The following is a 22,390-nucleotide window of genomic DNA, read 5'->3' as shown; positions in this document are numbered from 1 at the left end:
TAGAATTAAAAGTTTCAATGAAACCCATCAGTGAGATGAAGTTTATTCAATAAAATATTATAGGCCAATTAAACATAGTCGTAACTCGTAACAGATACCTTAAAGCTACAAAAACACAAACAAGATGATCTTTCAATGATATTATGCAAGAACTCAACACATTACAAATTTCCAGAAACCTCAATTTTTTCAGTTTGTTCAATCATAAGCAAATATGCACTACGTTTTGATATAAACAACAAAATTAGAAGAGAAAAAAGAATACTTACCCTTAAAAGATCGAAGAGTTTACAGAGGCGGAGATTTACGATGAATAAACTACATTTGATATAAACAACAAAATTAGTGTTTGAAAAATTGAAGCATTATACCAAAAAAGGTCAGCATTATATCAAAATTACAGAGGCGGAGCTACACACGCAATATACAGAACAAAAAAGGTCAGCATGCCAGTATCATATTTTGACAACAGAGGGGAAGAAAAAAATTCATAGTAACTCGTAATCCTTAATTTTTGGGAATGTTAACGACTGGTAGGAATTGATTTGTTGTACTGGTTGGTATGGCATTAATTTGTTTGACCGCTCATTTTTTTTTTTTAAAAAAAAAAACAAATACCGACCGCAAATTTGGTGGGAGATAATAAATAAGCGGTTACTAAAATTTTAAATGTCTTTTGAAAGTAGTCGGATATTTAGCGACTGCTGCGTAGTCGGAACACAGGGAAAAGCGATCACTAAATTAACGACTGTTGTACAAGCGGACGGTAAAATTATAAAATAGCGACCGCTAAAAATTCAGTTGGTAAATTAACGACTGTTTTTTCAGCGGTTGGTAAATTTTGTTTTACTGAGCATTTTTTTGGCCGTTGGTAAATTCAGTTGGTAATCAACCGCTTCCTTGTAGTGGGGGGGGGGGGGATTGTTTCCTGCCAAAATGAAACTCATAATGTGGCGCCCCGTTTCATTTTTGTTTCCCTCCAAATTATCACATCAGTCCAAAATATAAGTACAACTGCTATTATTTCTAATTAAAAGTACAGCTGGTCCACTACAAACCACAAAATTCAGCAAAACATTTTGTTTCCCTCCATAAATTACAGCAAATCCAAAAAACTCCATCCAAAATTTTCACCAAAATTCAAAACTTGCTAAAATTCTGAAAATATACAATCTTAAAATTCTGATATAAAAGCCTTCAAGTGAATGCATCCCTCAATTGAATGCTTCCCTCATTAGCTTACTCTCACCTGGAAAAAAGAAAACCAAAACATAAACACAAGAGAGAGAAAAGGAAGAACACATAAACGGGATGGGGGGGGGGGGACGGGGGGACGGGTAGAATTAGTGTAAATTAAACCTCTCGGAACAGTTTCATCACAGAGGTTTTGGACCGATTAGCTCACCAACAACTTAGCCTCTATCAAAACAGAAAAGAGAAGCATAAGTTGCCTCTTCAATCTTCTGTTTTGGTTGCTTTTAGTTGGGCATGCATAATGTGTCCATTTACGAAACAAAATCTGAGTGAAGAAGAGAAAAGACAGATTTCAGAGTACTTACTTACCCAACAGAAGCCAAATGGTAACACGCGTACAGGAGCCGTCAAAGAGTTAGCCATCAAGTATTGCTGCACCAGAAATACCATTCAAAGGGTCTGGAAAGTGGCCAAGGAGAGTAAGAAACAGGGAAAGAGCTTGAATGTGAAGTCCAACAGAGATAAGTGTGGAAGGCAAAAGTTGATCCCTGATCTTGAAAAGCTAAAAAGAACCCCATGCCACAAAAAGCAAAACATCAGAGCCGTAGCATTTGTCTTGCAATGCTCTATTTGCGCTGTTCAACGGTTGATAAAGGAAAAAATTATCAAACCACACAACAATTCAATCAAACCATCACTGACAGATCACAACAAAATAACGAGATTGCATTGGTGCTTGCAAGCAATTGACGCTAATAGCATTGATGAAAGCCCATGCTTTGAAGACATGTACAACACTATTCATATAGATGAAAAGTGGTTTTACATGACAAAAGGAAAGCAGAGATACTACTTACTTGCAGGTGAAAAGAGACCATGTCGACACTGCAAAAGTAAAAGATTCTTTGCAAAGGTCATGTTCCTTGCTGCAGTTGCAAGGCCTCGCTTTAATGATGCTGGGGAATGCACTTTTGATGGGAAATTAGGAATTTTCCCATTTGTTAAATGGGTACCAGCAAAGAGAAGAAGCAAGAACAGACCGGCATGAACCCCGGAGTTAAAAGAAATTAATTCAGTCACCAAGAATGCATATAGAAGGATGTTAATCAGACAACTTATACCAGCCATTCAAGAGAAGTGGCCAACTGATCATGAAGGGCCTATTTTCATTCAACAAGATAACGCGACACCACACATTCAAACAGATGATGCAGACTGGTTAGAAGCAATCAAAGAATCAAACAAAGACTTAAGGTTAGTTTTCCAACCACCAAACAGCCCTGATCCTAATGCATTAGACTTGGGCTTTTTTAGAGCAATTCAATCTTTAAAAGACCAGACAGCCCCTACAACGCATCAACAGTTGCTAGGAAGTGTAAAAGATGCATTTAATTTGTTTTGTCCAATTAAGGGGAATAGGATATTTTTGAGCCTTCAATTAGTCCTGATTCAAATCATGAAGGCTAAGGGTAGCAATGATTATCAGCTTGCACATATTGCCAAGGAGAGTTTAGCTCGGCAAGGCATACTACCCACCGTATTATTCCCATCCCCTGAGTTAGTTCAAGAAACATTGGATTATTTGCAAGCAATGGAAGTGCAGAGTTGGTGATCAACGAAAAACTTTTGAAGCACATAACACATTTTGGAGCTACACTTTTGAAGCAACAAAACAGGAACATATCTGCATGTTATAGATGCTCATTTTGTAAGTATTAATGTTGTAATTCAGTAGAAATAGCCTAGCACATGTATAACTTTTTGATTATGTGTTAGCAGGATTAATGATGTAATCAGAACGTACATGAATTAAGAGTTTGTAGTGAAAGTTATTAAGAGTTTAAAGTGCTCATGTCAATTGCCTCTCAGGGAGTTATTAATCATCATTGATGAATACGATGCTAACAATCACAACATATCAATACAACTCGTCTATTAGAATTTCTACAAGCTGGTTGCATAAGGTTACAATAAATTGAATAAAAGATGAAGTCAACTAATCAAAGACGGCTCATACATCATAGAGGACTCACCTCTCAGTATCAAATTCATTTTTATCATGTTGACTTTTCTTTCAAATCAATTTATTTTACTCAAATACCACATCAGCAATGTTAAAAATCTAATTAATTGGCAAGGATCAATATGTTAGGTCGTCGAGCATACAATCTCTATTGAACTCCATTTTCATCATTGAGGACTTATTCAACTTAGGGCCAGGGACTTATTCAACATGATAACCAGTTCAACAGATAACCAGTTCAACAGATAACCATAACCAGTTTCAACAGATAACCAGTTCATAAGATATCCAGTTCAACACAAAGACATAAACAGATAAAAAGTCCAACAAGAACACAAACAGATAACCCATTCAACAATTTCCAAAACAATTACACAAACAGATACGAAGTAACCAGTTCAACAATTTCCAAACAATTACATTAACAGTACACAAGTCAACTAATCATCAATACCATTAAAAAAAACATCAAGATATTAGTTAGAGGTACTCATTGGTGCTCGAACTTAGAATTCTTGTGTTTCATCGGAATCATACTTAACTGGTGCCTGGGTTTCATCAGAATCAGAAATGAATTCAAGAGCCTTTCTTGAGCTCGGCTCAAGTGTGGAGGACTCAGGTGCAACCTCTTCAGAAGCTTTATCGGCAGGCGTTTTAGGCACACAATCCCCATCATCGTCCTCATCATCTTCGGAATCATTTTGGCTCTTCCAATTCAGGTTGGAGGCCTCGCGTTTTTTCTGTTTAGAGGATTTTTTCATCATAAATTCCTTCCAATCTCTATGATCATCCTCAAGCTTTTTCTTTCAATTCATCATAAAAGCATGACAATCAGAGAATGGCTCCATGGCAGGCAAATGCAGCCTCAGCCTAGCCCAATACTCCTCGTCAGTATCTGAAGGAGTTCGATGATACCATGGATCCATGAAGAACTTGGGTAATCCCCCAAATTGGAAACCCCAGTAATCGAATTGCACAAACCGTAAATTGACAAAAACACAAACCCTTAATCGAATAATCCCCAAAGGTTATACCGTGAATTAACAAAATCCCCAAATTAAAAACCCTAATTGATGAAAATCCCCAAATTTGAAATCCTAAATTGACGAATTGCACAAACCCTAAATTGACAAAAACACAAACCCTAAATCGAATAATCCCCAAATTCTAAACCCCAAATTGACAAAATCCCCAAATTGACGAAAATCCCCAAATTTTAAATCCTAAATTGACGAACAGAGAAAAGGGAGGGAAAGTGGAGGTTCTAATTTAGGGGTTTTATTTGCTCCAAATGGTTTTAAGTAAGAAGTGAGTGCAATTAGTAAAAACGTGAGAGTCGAGCCGGAAAAAAAATCAATGCCTGAAAATGCCAAAAGGTTGTGTTTTGCAAAAAAAAATTACTTTTAAGTCTGTTTTTGCAAAAAAAATTATAAAAGGTTATTTTTTGCAAAATTATGGTTATAAAAGGTTGTTTTTGGCAAATTCGCCATTTATTTATAATAGTTAAAAAGTAATTTAAAAAAGGAAAATACTAAGAATTCACCAGGAGATAACACGTGTCATTCCTGGTGTCTCTTTTAGTATATAGTAATAGATAGATAGTAGAATGATCCCTCACACAACCAATTGAGTCTGATCCCACAAAAATACAAATACAATACTTCTTATAATGTCGTGTGCAAGAAACTTCAGCAAGAAACGAGTAAAAGCTGAATAGTGGGTTAATATTTGGGTATGGTATCCTTCTTGTTTGGGAAAGTGGAAGGGAGGTCTCGGTGGACACGCCCACCGGCTAGTCAGGCCGAGCTCGAGACCTAGGGAGTGCAATTGTGCTCAGGCATTGGTGGGTTGTGAGTCTTACCTATCTTGGTGCCCAGCCGTTTTTGACATAGAGAGCAATAAAATCTGAAATAAGCCAAAGTAAAAAGTAGGGTAGATGAGGGTTTGAATCATTCAACAAAGGACTACTTTGTTGCAGACACGCAGTCATTTTCACCTTATAAAAGAATTCACCAGCAAAATATAAAATTAGTCGAAAAAACCAATTGCTTACACAACCAATTGAACCTAGAAAAACTACGTATAAAAACGTTACAAAAAATTGGGTATTGATTAATTTTGAACAGTGAACACATTTACATTGTATACAAGTCTTTCAAAAGAATTTGCAGTCTTGTCATTCAGGCCTTGTAAGTGGAATGGTTCCACTATAACTGAAAAGTGAATTATCAGAATAAGGGTGACTAAAGTTCCCTCCACTTACTCCATCGTAAGTTTGTGAAGGCGCTGCAGAATCAGCATTGGGGTTCATACCTGCTAGCTTCACAATGTGCTCTATTTCTTTTACCACCTCTCCCATGGTTGGCCTATACATTCCTTCGTCTTGCACACACTTCAATGCCAAATCCACAAACTTTTCAAAACCAACTAGCATACTTGTATTTGTAACAAGCATTGTATCCATTACTCTTTCAAGGTTGTATAAATCTTTTGTTCTATCCATTGCTTCTTTTATCTCTTTCACTATGTACTTGCCATCTTGTATTGGTTGTCTTGCTGTCACCATTTCCAACATAACTACCCCAAAGCTAAACACATCACTTTTCTCTGTCAGCTGATTAGTCATGAAATATTCAGGATCCAAATATCCCTGCAACAACAAACAAGATAAATCAATCTCAATTATTGAAAAAATCGAAGGAATCTTCAGATAATAAAACAAGTCCAAAACGGACCATTGTTCCTTTGACTTGGGTTGTAACATAACCCTTCTGATCAGTATCACCAAATAACTTGGAGAGACCAAAGTCCGCAACTTTTGCAGTCAGACGTTCATCAAGGAGTATATTGTTTGACTTGATATCCCTGTGTATAATTGGTGGATCAGCAAGCTCGTGTAGATATTGCAAACCCCGAGCAGACCCAAGGGTTACCATCAGCCTTCTTATCCAGTCCATTCGAATCCCAGACTTTCCTGGACATACAATTGCAAAGGGAGTATGTTAATGTATGTTCTACATGAAAATTGAAACAGTGGCATAACAGTAATTTTCATGGTACCATGCGTGAAGCTAAAAAGACTACCTGAAAGACTTTCCATTAGTGTACCATTTGGAATGAATTCATAGACCAGTGTCTGTTCTCCTTTGTCAAAACAGAATCCTACAAGTTTCACAAGATTCTTATGATGAACCCTTGATAAAAGCTCAACCTCGTTTTTAAACTCTCGACTGCCCTGCATCGATCCATGCTGAGATCTTTTAATAGCAATCATTTGGCCATCAGGAAGAATTCCTTTGTAAACCTGCAAAATTTTACAATTATTGGTCAATTACAAGATGTGATTTGTTAAGAGAGTGGGAGAAACTGATTTGGTCTCAACTTTCTTGTCTTTTTAAGCATCAAGCAATGCATTTATTTTCCTTTCCAAATACGAAATGCTAAGCCAAAATACAATAGAGTTGTCAGACAGCTATTGAGGTTCTTACGATGATTAAAAAAAATTAAAAATCTAGACAAAATGGGGCATTGAAATTCTATCAACCTTCAACTAGTATAAAACGAAATACCGGGTGAAGATTAAGAATGATAACAATAATTCATGACATTATCAACTAGACAGATGAAATTTTGAGGAAACCAAATTATTGGTTTACTTAATGCGAATATAAATAAAGGTTCACCTTTCCGTAACCACCAGAACCAATGTTGTTAGCTTCGGAGAAGTTGTGTGTACATTTCTGCAGCTCTTCCAGTGTGAAAAACCTGGCTCCTTTTAACTGAGGAACATCACCACCAGTTCCTTGTGGGTCCCAGGATACTGCAATGTAGAACATTAATCAGCAAGGTTCATATTTTTTTATTTGTTAATTATATAGATAAACAAAGCTGCTAACTACCAAATGGATTGGCTTGCTGCTTCGCTTTCTTTGCTCTCTTCTTTTGAAAATACGCATAGCCTCCCGCACATATTAACAGCAACAATAAAATCGAAGCTCCTATGGCGGCACCAACAATTATACCTGTACGACTGTTGTCTCGTGACCTACCTGTAGATATAGGAAGCCGCTAAGTGAGAAAGGTTATGAATGGGTAAAACCAAGATGGAGAGAGAAGAATTGTATTTTAATAGTAGCCTCTTGTATCTTAACCTTCAAAATGTGTGTAGATGTCAGCTCTAAATACATAGGGACCGTACTCTTCAGGTGGCTTGTAGGTCTGGTTGCTGAACACAAACGCTAATGAAATAACTCCCGTTCTATTGAAATAATCAATCCCAGCTGGAAATACTGCCAGATGCATATTTAGGTACCCGAATTCATCGACATCTACATCCCTAATTGCAACAGACTCTACAGGCAGCCTGAAAATTTGAAGTCTTCGCAATATATCCACCTGAAGAGCCCTGAAATAATTTGAGTTCCCGAAGGAAGATGGAGCTCTGAATATAAAGGTTCCAGTGAACGGATATGCACAATTGCAGATAGGGCTGGAAATTTGCTCAGAAGGACAACGGCGATCAGGACAAGATTGCAATGTAGTATACGAGGAACCAGGATTCTGCTGAATGTTGCAGTAAGAGAGTGACACCCGATTATCTTGACAAAATGGATTATCAGCTAGCCTGCAAAAGATTGGACATACCATTAATACACTAAGAACTGAATTCACATACGGAGTAATAATAATAAAGTGAAAATCTTAAATCTAGCCATGTGCAGAGAAGGATCAGTGTCATATGGTGTGCTTGCTAACAGGAATCATTTCCAGGAAAACTGGCTAAACATAATTTTTCTTATGTAAAATATAGTTTTCTCAAAGGTAAGAAAAAAACATTTCTTTTTTTGAAGAAGAAATTTCATATTTTCTTCCATATCCCTTTCTTTCTTTTTTTAAATTAATCTCCAACTTCGGTAGGATTCAAACAAAGAAAATGATGTTTGAAGCTTGTGTTCATTGATAATAATTTTTAGTTCAAACTATTTCCCTTGTAACCAAACGGTCTGAGAAAACTTACATCAATGTGAAATTGTATCCAGGTGCTACTGTGACTGCACCAATGGAATTGTTTTGTAGATCGATCAGCTGCAATTGACTGCTGTAGCTGCTGCCGATTCCAAAAGTGCCATTAATTTGGTTGTTCCTCAATCTCCTGTAAAACAATTAAAAGTATGTCATTAACGAAATAAGTGAACAGTTATGCAAAAATCATTTTTACCAGACAATAACACTGAGTTATTTCACAAGATAAAGATCGACACTCACACAATCTGCAACTGAGGGATATTGAAAAATTCGTCTGGAATCGATCCTTCGAGACTTGTTTCTTCCATCATTCTGCAAAGAAAATGTGTCAGTAGATCGTCTTCACAAACAGAATGCACCAGAACACGCGTCCCCATGCAAGAGATAAGGAGAGTGAGGTAGACCACAAATAAGACTAAATTTCTATGCTTATAGCGCCAAGATTTCCATATATAATGATCATAATGTAATATTTCGGGTCTAGGCTGAGCAAGCCACAACTCAATTTGGCCCACCATTCAACCTCAATGGACTAAATCGAGTAGTTTGAGCTAGGATGTGAGTTTTAACTCTTATTCTTCCTTTGCAACTGCCTTCCCTTTGCTTTTCTCCCCCATTGAAAATTTTGACGTACACTTGCAAAAGAGGAGGAAAAGGAAAACATAAAGGGATCCACGACAAAAAACATATCCAACTCCCAAACCAATGTACTAAAGGATGCAGCCAGTTTAAACAAGGAGTTTTGCTAATGACTTATGCCTAGACCAACCCCGATTCAGTAGAACATTGAAAAAAGGAATGAAAATTCCAGGACTATACGGATTTGCAAGAAAAATTAGGTCTCTGTCAAGTCAATCAACAAACACATGGTTCTCGAGACTCTCAACCCTGGCCAGCTTGACAACTTCAATAGGCCAAGTCAAATTAAGTCAAGCAAGCCAATAGGTTATCCTGGTAGATAAGTAAATTTAACCCAGAACTCTAAAATCAGGGGCTGCACTTAATAGCCACCTCTAAAATAACAATATGGTACTTCAGAGGAGCCAAAAACAACATTTCCCCTCTCAAAAAATTGCCTTGAGGCCTTTCTGAAAAATGCCTCACGGAGTTAACTAATGTAAAAGCTGCTTAACACTTTTGAGATGTTGAGCCCAGTAAGTGTTCTCTTAAACTACCTCAAACCAGATTTAGATGTCACATTACTATTTCAAAATCCACCTATTAATTGACTATCAATTTTGAACATAGGGAGTATTGTTTTGTTCTATCAAAGTTAAGACTATGTTCTCAACAATTACATGACATGATGACCAAAATGGTCAATTTATATGTAATAGTCAAATCCTAACAGATCCAATAATACAAACCATAATACCTTTTCACCCACCAGATGATCATAATTATACGAGATTTTTATGTGACAAGACTGACAACCTAATCAAATAGCATGATCCTTGATTCAGGTCATTGGTGCTTAATTGACAGGAACCTCAATGAAGACTCGAAATGACTAAATCTTAATGTCTCTATTCTCAACCATAAACCCCTAGAGTCAGCCTAACATGTCAAGTTAAAGCAGAGAGGAAGGCAAAGGGCATACAGTGTTGTCAGCGACTGTAAGGTAGCAATCCATCGTGGAACTTCTGTTGCTTCAAAAGAGTTATTACTCAAGTCCCTGCAAACCAGAATACGGTAAGATAATATTAGTGCTAAAATATAACTGATTTGGGTGATTTAACAGATGTTAAAGAAATATACATCATCTCATTTGTTCATCTAGTATTGTACACTGGCCATTTCCAGTTTCCTTGCAAGGAACTTAAGTAGGTTTGAGGATCTCCGGAAAATAGCCATTAGCAAATTAATTTACAAAATACAGCTACAGTAACTACTAATCTACTAGTAATCTTGAATAACGAAAAGAGGAACCATAAGAAAATAAATAGAACCACACTACAGAAATTAGGAAATCTGTAAAACTCAATGCCAATGTGGTCATTCCCCGTTCAAAGGAACACCACCCAATCAAACATGGTGACGGGCGACTGATTATGAAAATATTTTAGACACCAGACTAAAACAAATTAACCTACTCTCAATTTTGACAAAACTATGGAGACTATACATTATGCTAGCTGATGAACCAGCATCAAGGCACAAGCCTTGTGATATTTGATATAACTGACTACAATATCTTTAATGGAATGAAGTCCATAATGTAAAGCAGGCTCTGTATGAAAGTTGCACCTTAAGTGAAAATTTTAAGAGCAAAACCAACCCTAAACTGTGGCAAGAAAAGAGAAAGCAATATATATATCTTTAAGCAATAGCATGTACAGAAATGTAAACACTATCAGTTCTCGACCAGTACAAGTGTAAAGATCGACCAAATAAGTTATTACGTTAGTACTCACAATAAACTTAGGCTTTCCATGCCAGACAAATCAGGGATAGGACCAGTCAGTGCATTGTTGGACAGGACCCTGGAGTAAACAAAACAAAAATATCTGTAAGAGGAAAAATCTTTGAGAGGAATCTAGGATGACGTTGGGTAAAAGAAATTACTGAAGATCAAGAAAGTTATCATAATTTTGCTTACAGCTCATTGACATTGCTCAGGTTGCCGATATTGGTTGGAAGATCCCCGCTCAATGAATTTCTATCAAAACGACTGATACAGAAAATGTATAAGCAAAATAAAGAATCAGAAAGAAAGAAGAAGAAAAGAAACCTGCCTAATCTGATACTTACACAGCTTCCAAAGTCCTCACAAGACCTAACGTTGAAGGAATGCTTCCAGTAAGTTCATTGTTGTCAAAAAGCCTGACAATGTTAGATAGCTAGTGTTAGTGGAATGATACGCATTGAAAATAAGAACAAATAATAAAAGCAAAAACAAAAAAATTACCAAAACATCTAAGCAACTTCACAGAAAAATCATTATATAGGCATCACATTTTAGCTTGTCTTTTATCAGTTTTCTTGGGAGATTTTAACGATGTATTCAACCATAGAAGCTACTAGAGCTCCAGTTGTGTCTACCAGGATTCACCAGAACTGAATCCAGCATCATGATAGTTCTAGTGGACTAAGCTACCCCCCCCCCCCCCCCAGGAAGGTGATAGTTCTAGAACATCAATCTTCATTAATTTGGAAGGGGCAATTATGATTAAACAGGGACATTATCCCATGATTAGCTTGAGCGCAACCTACTGTAAGCCCTAACCTAACAGTATCATGCATTCATACCATTAAAAATTTCCACGCTTTTATGGTTCTGGTCAAATAGCTTCATGCATAAATTATTATGTACACTGCAGCATGGTAGAAATTGAAAAAATTACAAATATCCTAAGTCCTATCCTCAAGCACTCAAGCTATTATCTGTTAGCTCCTTCTAATTTACAGTCAAGAGTCTCCGGACTTTAGAGTTGCTGGACTCTAATCAACCAATATTGCAGAAAACACCAATACTGAAAAAAAATGCACGGAGAATATTTCAATTGGGGCACATGAATACATTATTTTTTAAAAAGATCATTAATGAACATCACTAAGGATAAAACATCACAGTTGATTTAGTAAGTATCCGGAGTAAAATCAGTTGAATATTCTATAAATACTTTTTTTTCTTTCTAAAAACATTTTGTAGAGATGCAGTTGAAGCCTACTGACATTACTGACAATATCTGTATTCTGTAATTCCAATTTACTGCTGTCATAGCAGTCTTAAGTCTAACCTAATTGATTTAGACAAATTGCCCATCAATGTTTTGGTTTACATTTGAATAGCCTAAAATACCTTCAGCATAATCCTTCGCTTGATAATTATCTCAAACTTTTGATTTGAAAGCAAAGAAGAAATTGTGAACGTCCAGTAGATAAACAATTCAATCACTCAAGCTGGAGTTATAACAGCACTTTTGATATCAAAGCAATGCAGGCACTTATAACAGCACTTACACATGTATTAGAGTCATGCTGGAGTTAAAAAGACTACGTGGGATTGGCCCAGAGAGTCTATTCTTTCCGAAGTGACTGGAAAGGTAAAAAGTAAACTAGTCAGAAATTATATTCAACAACAAATGAATGATAAAAAGATTAACACAATAATCAAAGTCTTCTTATTCAGAAAAATATTGAGGCATACAAGTGCTTTGTATTAACTAGAAGATCAAGTCCAGGTGTGTCCCCACTGGAAACAGGTATGCTTCCGGTGAGCTGGTTATCAGCAAGATCCAGCCAATAAAGATTTCTCAAGTTACCAATACTAGCTGGCACTTCACCGGTAAATCTGTTTTCATTCAGAGATCTGCAAAGCATGAGGATTCAATGTTAGCTTGTTCAAGGTTTCGCAAAAAATTACACTTAAAAAGGACTAAATGAAGCTTAATCTAAAGAGCTAAACATCTTTAAAAATCAGATTCTTACAGGTAAACAAGCTGCTCTAGAGATCCCACTGAGTTAGGAATTCTCCCAGAAAAACGACAACCAACAAGGATTCTTGCACATTAAAAAAAATGGACACTAAAAGTTAGTAGTTAAGAAAAAGAAGACGTGCAAAGGTTTGAATGTTAACATTCTAAGAGAAATGTCGAAGATTCTCACAAGTTTGTAAGCCTTGTCAGTTGCCCGATACTTGGAGGAAGAGGACCTGTAAGCCTTTGGTTATAGGAAAGATCCCTGAAGAAATTGGACAGGTGAATGAGAATGTCAGCACAACAAATAATTTATCTAAAACATTGCTATTAAAACTTTCACTGCCATTTAAGCATACGACTTGCATAATTATGTATATCAGGTAAGTGGAATATGAAAACCTACAGAATCCGGAGTTCTGACAAAGTTGCAAGATCTCCAGACAACTGACCCATCAAATCCATATTTGCCAATGTTCTGAAACATAAAAATCGCCAAATTTTAGTTATCCACAGTTGAAAAATGTGGTCTGGAGACTCTATCTGGAAAGTACAGGGTGCAACTTACATGCCAACAATACGAGAATTTCTACAGGTAATTCCTTCCCAACTGTTGCCACAAGGATCTCCAGTATTCCAGCTCGGCGGTAAATTCCCCCAGCTTTCTGTTAAGGCCTGTAAAGCAGCAGCTACACAAACATTCGAAACAATCACATACCAAAACCAATTCACTTAAATTTATCAATCTATTAAGGCATAGCAGATGTTCATGTAACCATCTTCTGATTAAAAACATAATCTGAGAAATAGGGCATCCGCATCTGACAAATGATCTGAAATCGCATTCCTGTCTACTAAATGATAGGATAAGAAACCGGAAATATCTGCAAATAAGAGATACTAGCTCCAAGATCTTCAAAATATAAAAAGAAGAATTATATTTTGGTTTACTTTTGCAGGATGCCATATAAATTTCAGTTCTCATTTGTGTTCCCTTATTTTAAACAGTAGGTCAACTGAAGTATGCAGCTACGAAACTAACAGAAATGAGATTATTAACTCCTTACTCACAAGAAATTTACTTGGAACAACCTCCAAAACTTAGGCTTAGCCTAAAGAACTAACACAAGCCCCCCACATTTATCCGACACTCACGCAGCATGTTTGACTGTGGAGCACAAAAAACAAAGGTGGTCTTTATTGGTAAACTTGTAGATAGTATCATCAAATCCTTTCAAGTATTCTTCCAATTATTACTTGTGTATTACGCTATAACCTTCAAAAACATTGCATAAGGTGAGATCAATACTAACATATAGTCAACATTAACGGGAATCCTTCATATCCTCTCCCTCTCCCTCTCCCTCACCCCCCCCCCCCCACCCCCCACCTTGTTGTTCTCCTTTCGTAATTGTCTCGTATATTTTGGGGTTTATATCTATCCAAATTTGGCATCTCATGTCCAAGCAGAAACCGGTCTATTAACAGCATCGAACATGACCATACTTAGAAGCTCGAACCTAGCCAAAAGAGTTGACTGATTTCCTATTTTGCAATACATAGTCCACAGCATTCAGTTCAGCCTTTAATAGAATTATGCCAAAGATTATATGAAATAAAATTGCAAAAGACCATGGAACCTAACTTGGGTGAAGGATAATTTACTCAAACAAGCATTAAGAAGCAACAATATACAAAGATCATGATCAATAACAAACAAACTACAACATTATGAAGATAGAAATCACAAAAACTTACCATCCTGTGCTGCTATATCGCTTATTCGGATGCAAATCAATGCAAGAAACAATCCAACTCTTAAACCCATCATTCCATAACCCAAAACTCTCATCTCTAACAGTTCACCAGAATTACTTACAATAAATAAGTTCAACACTTGAAAAAAAATAAAAGAATTTGTATGAATAATTAAACAATCCCTAAATTCTCTAACAAAAAGCCTAAGAATATTCACCCTCTAAATTTACAAGAATTGCTCTCCCTCAAAAGCAATGCAATCAAGATGTTAATGACTTCTTCTAAGGTGACATATTCTCCCTCTTACACCCAAGTTGCATATTAAAATACTAAATTAAAATGTTGGTCAAATTGTTGAGGTTAAACACCTCCAATCAATGTCTAGAAACTTAATCTAATTTGGACCTATTAATCAAAATAAAATAAGACACCCTTGGATTTTAAATTCCCACTATTATTTTGGAAAATGTCAAACTACCCCCGTAAAGTTATATTAAGCATTCAGAGAAAGAGTTAACAATGTATTATAGATAATGGCGCAATATTTTGTCATAAATCACCTATTTAGTAGTATCATTTTCTAAAATATTATTAAAGTATGTAATGCATACGTAGTACATCTCTAACGACTAACTATACACATTAGATTGTCCAAAAAAAAAATTATAAACATTAAAACATACTTAAAATGGTACTTCGTATTCGTTTAAACGCGCATTCATGATAAAATCACGCGTCATTATTATTATCAATGCCTAGCTTCTTTTCTTTTATACAAGATTCAATCTGGAGTCATGAGTATCAGCCACTATCAATTTAATCACCTTATGATTAGCCTAAACTAAGGTCGTGCCTTTGCGCGATGGTCAAGTGTATAGTAGTACGGAGTACTTGTTATCTGCTAGTTCATGGGTACACCGTATAAATTTATCATTTTCCGACACAAATTACATAGAGTTTTAATATTGGGTTAAAAACCTAGGTTTTAACAATACCCAGCTATATATACGAAACCATGATCAATCCATGACAAGAAATCAACCCTAAACGTGGAATATGAAATTGACAAAGATAATAAAATTAAATCATTATCATGAAATTGACTAATTATGGTCTCAATATTTCGTTTCCCCACATGGATAATTAAAATACTCCGTACCATTTACATCAATCAATAATACAATAAATGGAGAGAAGATTCCTGTGAGATGGAGTAATACTTATATGAAATTAAAGGGTATGCAAAATCATAAATAAAAAAAGAAAGAAGCATTTAATTAAGAGATAAAACAATTATACCAATTTGTCATGGCGGTAGGTATCCCAACTACTTCAGCGAGAGGAGTTTGAATGTTCAACGAAAGGCTGCTTATTGATTCACATCGTTGTCGTAGACTCATGGAGCGTGGGTTACTGTTACTTACCCCTGTCATGCCTTTCGCATCAATACTCGTCTGTCTTTCTTCCAAAAAATTAAGGGCCTGTTCGGTGTCATTTTATGTTTTCAGTTTTCAGTTTTTAAATAATTGAAAACTGATTTTAGTTTTGGTTTTCTGTTTTATTAAAACTGTTTAGTTTTTGTTTCAACTTTTTTCAAAAGTGGTACCCTTATCATCTACTTATGCATTTTTTAGACTCTAGTTTCAACTCTTGAATATATACCAACGAGACATTATATTTTTTTTTTTATTTTTTTTGTTACATTTTATTATTTTATTATTATTAATTAATACACATATATAAGACAACAATATTTTTTATTAACAATATAAATACTAACAGTGATAATAATAGCAATAAATTATTATCAAAATAATAATAATAATAATAATAATAATAGCATCAATTAAATGGTCTTCATCCCATACTGTTTGAACAAAATATACGCTTAAAAGTAAAAATAAAAATCTAAAGTCCAATATCAAACAAATGATAATACGAAATACATTAATGTTCTCAAAGACGACGTTCATTGAGAAGTTTGTCTCTCCCACAATTTTTTTGCCAAACGATCTCTAAACTTGGCCATTCGACGAAGTTCTCTCTGACTAACACTAGGAGTTACTTGGTCCTCAGATCCAGTGGTGGGAATACCATCATCATCAAGCTCGACATTTTCATCTACATAATGGATGAATAAAGGATCTCCATCCTTGCACATTTTGATGAAATTGTGGACAACACAACAAGACAAAATTATATATTTTTGTCTTTTTAAATCATAAGGAGGCATATCTTTGAGGATGGGAAATCTAGCTTTCAACACACCAAAACATCTTTCAATAGCATTACGTAATGAAGAATGTGTATAATTGAATATCTCCTCGGGACCTTGTTGGTTCCTTGCTCCTCTATAGTCACGCAAATGATATCTTTCTCCACGATATGGTGTGAGAAATTCAGGCATGTTTGTATACCCTGAGTCAACAAGATAATATTTTCTTTTGGGAGGCATGGGAAACTTACTTTCTTCTCTATTGGTAATGGTTTCCCAAAAAATTCTTGAATCATTTGCTGTTCCCTCCCATCCAACCATAACAAATGTGAATCTCATGTCAAATGAACACGCACACATTACGTTCATGGTAGGGTTAGTTTTTTTTCCACGATAAGGAATTTGTTGATCCAATGGCACACGTGCTGATACATGAGTTCCATCAATAGCCCCTACACAATTCTGTATAAAAATTTACAATAAATTGTCTATTATGTAAGTGAGATCTTAAGGTTACAATAATTAAAAAAAAACAAAGTAATGAAAGAAAATAATTTACCTTGAATATTGGATAATATCTTGGATTATTTTTAATCTCCGGGGGGATTTCTTCAAATGAAGGTGGAACAATCAAATGCTTCGATAGCGAACAGATAGCATATAAGACTTTTCGAAAATGGCGATGAACAGTGTCCAAAGAATGTTGAAATCTATCTGCAACAAATCTTTGCTTCGAATTATGAGAAATAATGAGAAGAAACATTGCAACTTGTTCTTGTATTGATATAAACCTTGAGTTTTTCAACTTTTCCCCCTTTTTTAACTCTTCACACAAGTTGATAAAGATTTTTGGAGTCATTCGAAGCAAATCAAAACAAGTCATTGGATGACCATTCAGAAGCTCAAGAACATAATGGTGTCCTTTTAACTTTGAGATCCTTTGCACACGTGGTTTCTTTAGAAGCAATCTATTCTTTTGAAAGTTAATGTAGATTGCCATTAGTTGTTGAAAGTCCTCCTCATCCGAATCGGATAAATAATCTTCTACAACCAAATCCATGAAATATCTGCAACTTCACAAGTACAAATTATAACTATTACATACATACCAAACAATAAAAAAATATTTTAAGTTGTGGGCACTCAAAAATTATTCATATCCAAATTCCAAGTGTAAAATAGAATCCATACACACATCACGAGTTCAATAATTTAATAGACCTCTTACTTGAGAAACAATAACAAAATCGGTTTTTTCATGAAATGCCCCTGAGGTTTCACGAAATTCACCAAATACCCCTGCGCGTTTCAAAATACATAGTATACCCCTATTTTCTCATATTGTTCATAATATACCCCTAGACTTAACGGACGTTAGTCCTCCGTTAGTTGCAATTTACCATTTTACCCTTATGTGTTGTTTGGTACAATTCTTTACTTAAATCCCCACTCAACAGCTTTACCCACCCAAACTTTCTCTCTCATCCCACCCAACCCACCAAAACACTCTCTCTCTCTCCTCCCACTGAACCAAAACCACTCCTCACCGTCGTCACCACCTTCCCCTGCTACCGTCGCTTCTTCCTAACTTTCCAAAGATGAGCCTTTGTTCTCTCATTTCACCCTACCCCTGCAACACCACCATTATCATCACCAACAAGGCAACAACAAAAAATGACGGAGTATCCAACAACTACACCAACAATTACAACCCTAATTTCAATTCCAGTCATCAAGAATCGCCTCAAAAATCTTCAATTGGTGTTACCATAGCTGCTGCTACACTCTCATTCAGCCTCTTATTATCTCCGCCTGTTTCGGCTGCTGCTAATTTGACGGCTTCTGATCAATCGTCCGATGAGTATTTCCGCGAAGATGAGGGATTATTGGGGGATGATATGGCATTATCGGTGCCCAAATTGTGGACGAATGAGGGTATTGTGAGGCGGCTCGTTCACCAGTTCTTCTTCAGTTTCATCTCTTCCTTTTAAATTGTGGATGAATTCTGGCACAATTGTCTCATATGTTGTACAGAATTCGAGGGAAGAGAAGGAGATGAACTCTGGTCCAACGAGTCCCACTGAAGATGGCAGTGAGGTGATTTCTTTGGTGGTATTTGTAACTTGGCTGAGATCTTTTCAGCTTTTGAATGATTTAGTTATAGGGTTTTTGAAATCAGGGGATGTTGATAGGGCATTGTGGGTTTTTGGTGTGGTTCAGGGAATGGGTTGAGTCCTAAAACTGCCATGCTGATTTCGGTTATTTCAGCTTTGGGAAATTCTGGGAGGGCCGAGGTTAAGTCGATGGCCAGGTTTGCGAGGTGGTGGTGGTTTGCCAAAGAGGCGTGGGTTAATTCTTTTCCCTTGTTTAAGCTATCGGCTGCTTTTGAATCACCAGAACTACTGTAGTTGGACACCGAGACCTCAGCCACACTGTCCGTGTACTCCGAATCTCACCCATGAGAAGTTAAAGAGAGAGAATTTGTTTGGGAGGATAAATTGAGTGACTCTGGCGACCAAAGCGATTGATCCAAGAGGCCTTCATTTGGGGTAGTTGATAAGTAGTCCTCCTTCTATGCAATGTTTTTTCCTCACCCTTGTCATCGTTAGGAAACACTAGTTTAGCTTTTAGCTATTATCTGATTCTTGAAAAAAGCTTGGCTTCTCAGCTTTTGATCCTTAAGATTATTCACCTCCACTTTCGAAGTCCTTAGAGACAATTTGGCAGTCGAGGAAGCTGCAGTCTTCATGACAGCAGGCCTAGAAGTTCTTGGATTATCACCAACATTAGTCTTACTTATCTTGTTAACGAACCTAAAGAAGATTTTTGTAAAGCTTTTTAAGCAATGTCATGTATCTAAAGTGATCTTGGAAGAATACAATACTCAATTTCTTAATTTACAGGAGGCTTAACTTTGTAATATCCCTGTTTATTGATGGAATATAATCTATGTTTATTGCTGGAATTTTTTTACAAACTGCTCTACTTCATTGCGAAGAAAATTAGATATGTAAACTAGCCGTTAGATTCAAATTTTGCAGTTTAAAAGCAGATTGGGTATTTGGTTCAAGCAAGTTTACAAATAAGTGTATATTATGCAAAAAGTTTATAAATATGTGCATTTGGTGAATTATAAACATGACTTAACGGAGGACTAACGGAAAGTCATAATAGGGGTATTTGGTGAACAGTATGAAAAAAATAGGGGTATACTATGTATTTTGAAACGCGCAGGGGTATTTGGTGAATTTCGTGAAACCTCAGGGGCATTTCATGAAAAAACCGTAACAAAATTAAGTTCGACAATCAAACACACAATCCCAACAAACACTGAAAAAAATGAAAGAAAAACTAAAGACAACATTATTAAATGTTAAGCACTAGATCTTTTTTCCTATCATTGGATAAACGAAGAAATATTTTCCTCCACGTTGGATCATCATGTATTAGTTTTGTTGCCTTTGCAAAAGAAGCTCCATCAATTCCCTCAAGTGTACTCAATGTATCTACACATTCCATAAGCAAATCATGATCCTCTTTTGAATGAGCACCATCACCACTATCATTTATAAATGCACTAGAAGGCGTAGAACTCATCTTTCTCTCAAGAAGTTCAAGTTTTTTCTTAGAGTTTTCACTCATAGCAACCAATGCATCTGCCATTGCCGTATTAACTCTCTCCCTTAGTTTCTTAGGGTTAACACTAGACTTGACTTTCTTGGCTTTAGGACCCTCTTCACATTGTTTTTCTGAGTCACCCACATCTTCATCTGTATCATCTTCATCCTCACTATCAGAAGGGCTTCATCCTCACTAACACCAGTTGCCGTTGTATCACCAAAAATTATGCATAATTTGTCATAATGCTTACAACCTTTTCTTCTAATAGTTTTAGCAGACTTGTGTTTCTGCAATAACAGGACATATAAAAGGGGAAATGAGGCTCATTAGAATAATTTGTCCCTTTCCTAAAATAAAAAAACTTTTATAAACTTTATAAGCAAATACCTCATATAATTTTTTCCATATAGCATCCTCAGCAGTAACTTGAAAAGTTACAGAGTTATATCCAATTCCTGTCTCCTCTATCAGTTTGCTAAAGTCTTTCCATCTTTGTCTTAATTGGTTGTACTTGTTCTTTAGTTGATCTTGACTATATTCTTTTTTTGTCTTCTCTTTAAGTTTCTCCTTTATAAGCTTCCAAGCGGGTTAATTTGGTAAGAGTAGTAGTTGGTCTATTTCCCTTTTTCACTTCATCTTCTATTAAGCCTATCAAGTAAGATTCAATGGTTTCGTTCCATACCCCAAACGCTCCGATAGAGTCAACCTCAACAAGATCATCTTCAATCTTAATGTCATTGTTCAAATTCGACATCTACCAAACAATGGTAAACAAATGATCAATGTCATTTAATTTGGACTAAAAACTAAATAGAAATTAAGTCATAATCATTACTAGAACCAATTCCTTGACACATTATATACAACATCGTTAGTATACAAGCAGAAGCATACAAGCAGTATGTTACCAACATGAACTATGAAAGATCATAATCTCCAAAACAATTATGATTTAGGCTATGTACGTATGTGGCCATTTTTATCATACAAATGTTCTTTTTTGTTGGTTGCTAATGCTATTGCAGAGTATATATTATACTATCATAAGCTAGGTTTTAATACTCCATATTGTATTAAGTTGCGATAATAAGCTAGAAGAGTGAAGGACAACATTGGAACTTGGAGAATTCGATAATATGTATTGTACTAAGTCATTCTCCTGAATTCAACATAGATGTTCCAATCACAAAGGCATTAAGAGGCCATCTTGAGATACAGTCCAAATTACAAGAAACAAAATTGAAATTGTTCAAACATCAGTAAAGAAACTCAAAGATTATCAAATCGTGTACTAAGAGAACACTCTGTATCTACTTTACAATACAATCAGTAATCCCACAATCAGATAGAAAATCATAATCTCAAAAAACAACATAAAAAATCAAAACTCATAAAAACACTAATTCACCAAAATCAATAATATGAGTAATAAATAGAAAATTTCTATACTCAAAGAAATTTAAATATTTATTCTTTAATAATTTGATTCACTAATTGCAGAAGGCAGAGAGAGAAATAGAGAGGTAGGGGGCGAAATTGAAACAAAAACAATAATACAAAAGAGATAGAAAAAGAAGACGAAGGGAGGGGGCGAAATTGAAGCAAGAACAATGACACAAAAGAGATAGCAGAAGAAGAAGAAGCCATACCTGGAACTCTGGAAGGAGAAGGATTTAGAGCAAGGAAGATGAAGTAGCGGCGCGGAATACAGAAAACCCAAAACTGAAATAATAAAACCACTTTTTTTGGTTTCTCTTTATTCTGTTTTATTTTCGCGAAAAGCGGAGATACTTGTTTTATGCAACTGATTAGGCGAACACGTTTTTGTTTTGTTTTTATTGAAAAAAACGGAAAAACCATAAACCACAACGTCCCCGAACGGGACCTAAGTTACCCAGAATCGAAAACTAAAACAAAAGTTCTTGACAAGGTGTACAATAAATTTAACTAGATTAGGGCTCTGTTCGGCAAAACTAGCGGTAGCGGGGAGCTTTTAGCGGTTGAGTAGCGGGTAGCGGCTAAAGTAGCGAGTAGTGGTCGCCAGTAGCGGGTAGAGGTTAGCTGTCAAACTAGCGGTTGATAGTATAAGTGTTTGGCAAAACTAGCGGTTGGAATTATAAAACATAATCAACCTCA

The 22,390-nt window shown here is 35.9% G+C and overlaps 3 protein-coding genes across 3 annotated transcripts; 1 reads left to right on the top strand and 2 right to left on the bottom strand.

The window, feature by feature from the left end:
* Nucleotides 1-1,495: 1,495 nt before the first annotated feature.
* On the top strand, nt 1,496-2,242 carry LOC130469688 (uncharacterized). Its single transcript, XM_056839115.1, has one exon. The coding sequence runs from the start codon at nt 1,496-1,498 to the stop codon at nt 2,240-2,242; it is 747 nt and encodes a 248-aa protein (XP_056695093.1).
* A 2,964-nt stretch (nt 2,243-5,206) lies between these two features.
* On the bottom strand, nt 5,207-15,034 carry LOC110800897 (leucine-rich repeat receptor protein kinase HPCA1). The gene is made up of 19 exons (XM_022006223.2): nt 14,419-15,034; nt 13,229-13,349; nt 13,067-13,138; nt 12,851-12,925; nt 12,674-12,745; nt 12,393-12,554; nt 12,206-12,280; nt 10,994-11,065; nt 10,842-10,913; nt 10,657-10,725; nt 9,843-9,917; nt 8,483-8,554; nt 8,235-8,369; nt 7,369-7,841; nt 7,117-7,266; nt 6,901-7,037; nt 6,302-6,521; nt 5,953-6,191; nt 5,207-5,867 (listed from the first exon to the last, which is right to left on the bottom strand). Exons 1-19 carry the CDS (start codon nt 14,510-14,512, stop codon nt 5,394-5,396), a joined length of 2,859 nt encoding a protein of 952 aa, XP_021861915.2. The 5' UTR covers nt 14,513-15,034; the 3' UTR covers nt 5,207-5,393.
* Nucleotides 15,035-16,387: 1,353 nt separating this feature from the next.
* Nucleotides 16,388-17,693, bottom strand: LOC110800899 (protein ALP1-like). Its single transcript, XM_022006225.2, has 2 exons — nt 17,193-17,693; nt 16,388-17,095 (listed from the first exon to the last, which is right to left on the bottom strand). Exons 1-2 carry the CDS (start codon nt 17,691-17,693, stop codon nt 16,388-16,390), a joined length of 1,209 nt encoding a protein of 402 aa, XP_021861917.2.
* Nucleotides 17,694-22,390: the final 4,697 nt, after the last annotated feature.

The sequence above is a fragment of the Spinacia oleracea genome, chromosome 3 (assembly GCF_020520425.1).
Source record: "Spinacia oleracea cultivar Varoflay chromosome 3, BTI_SOV_V1, whole genome shotgun sequence".
In the NCBI taxonomy this organism is placed as follows: domain Eukaryota; kingdom Viridiplantae; phylum Streptophyta; class Magnoliopsida; order Caryophyllales; family Amaranthaceae; genus Spinacia; species Spinacia oleracea.
The sequence above is the reverse complement of the archived record's forward strand: the minus strand, read 5'-3'. Positions and strand labels throughout refer to the sequence as shown.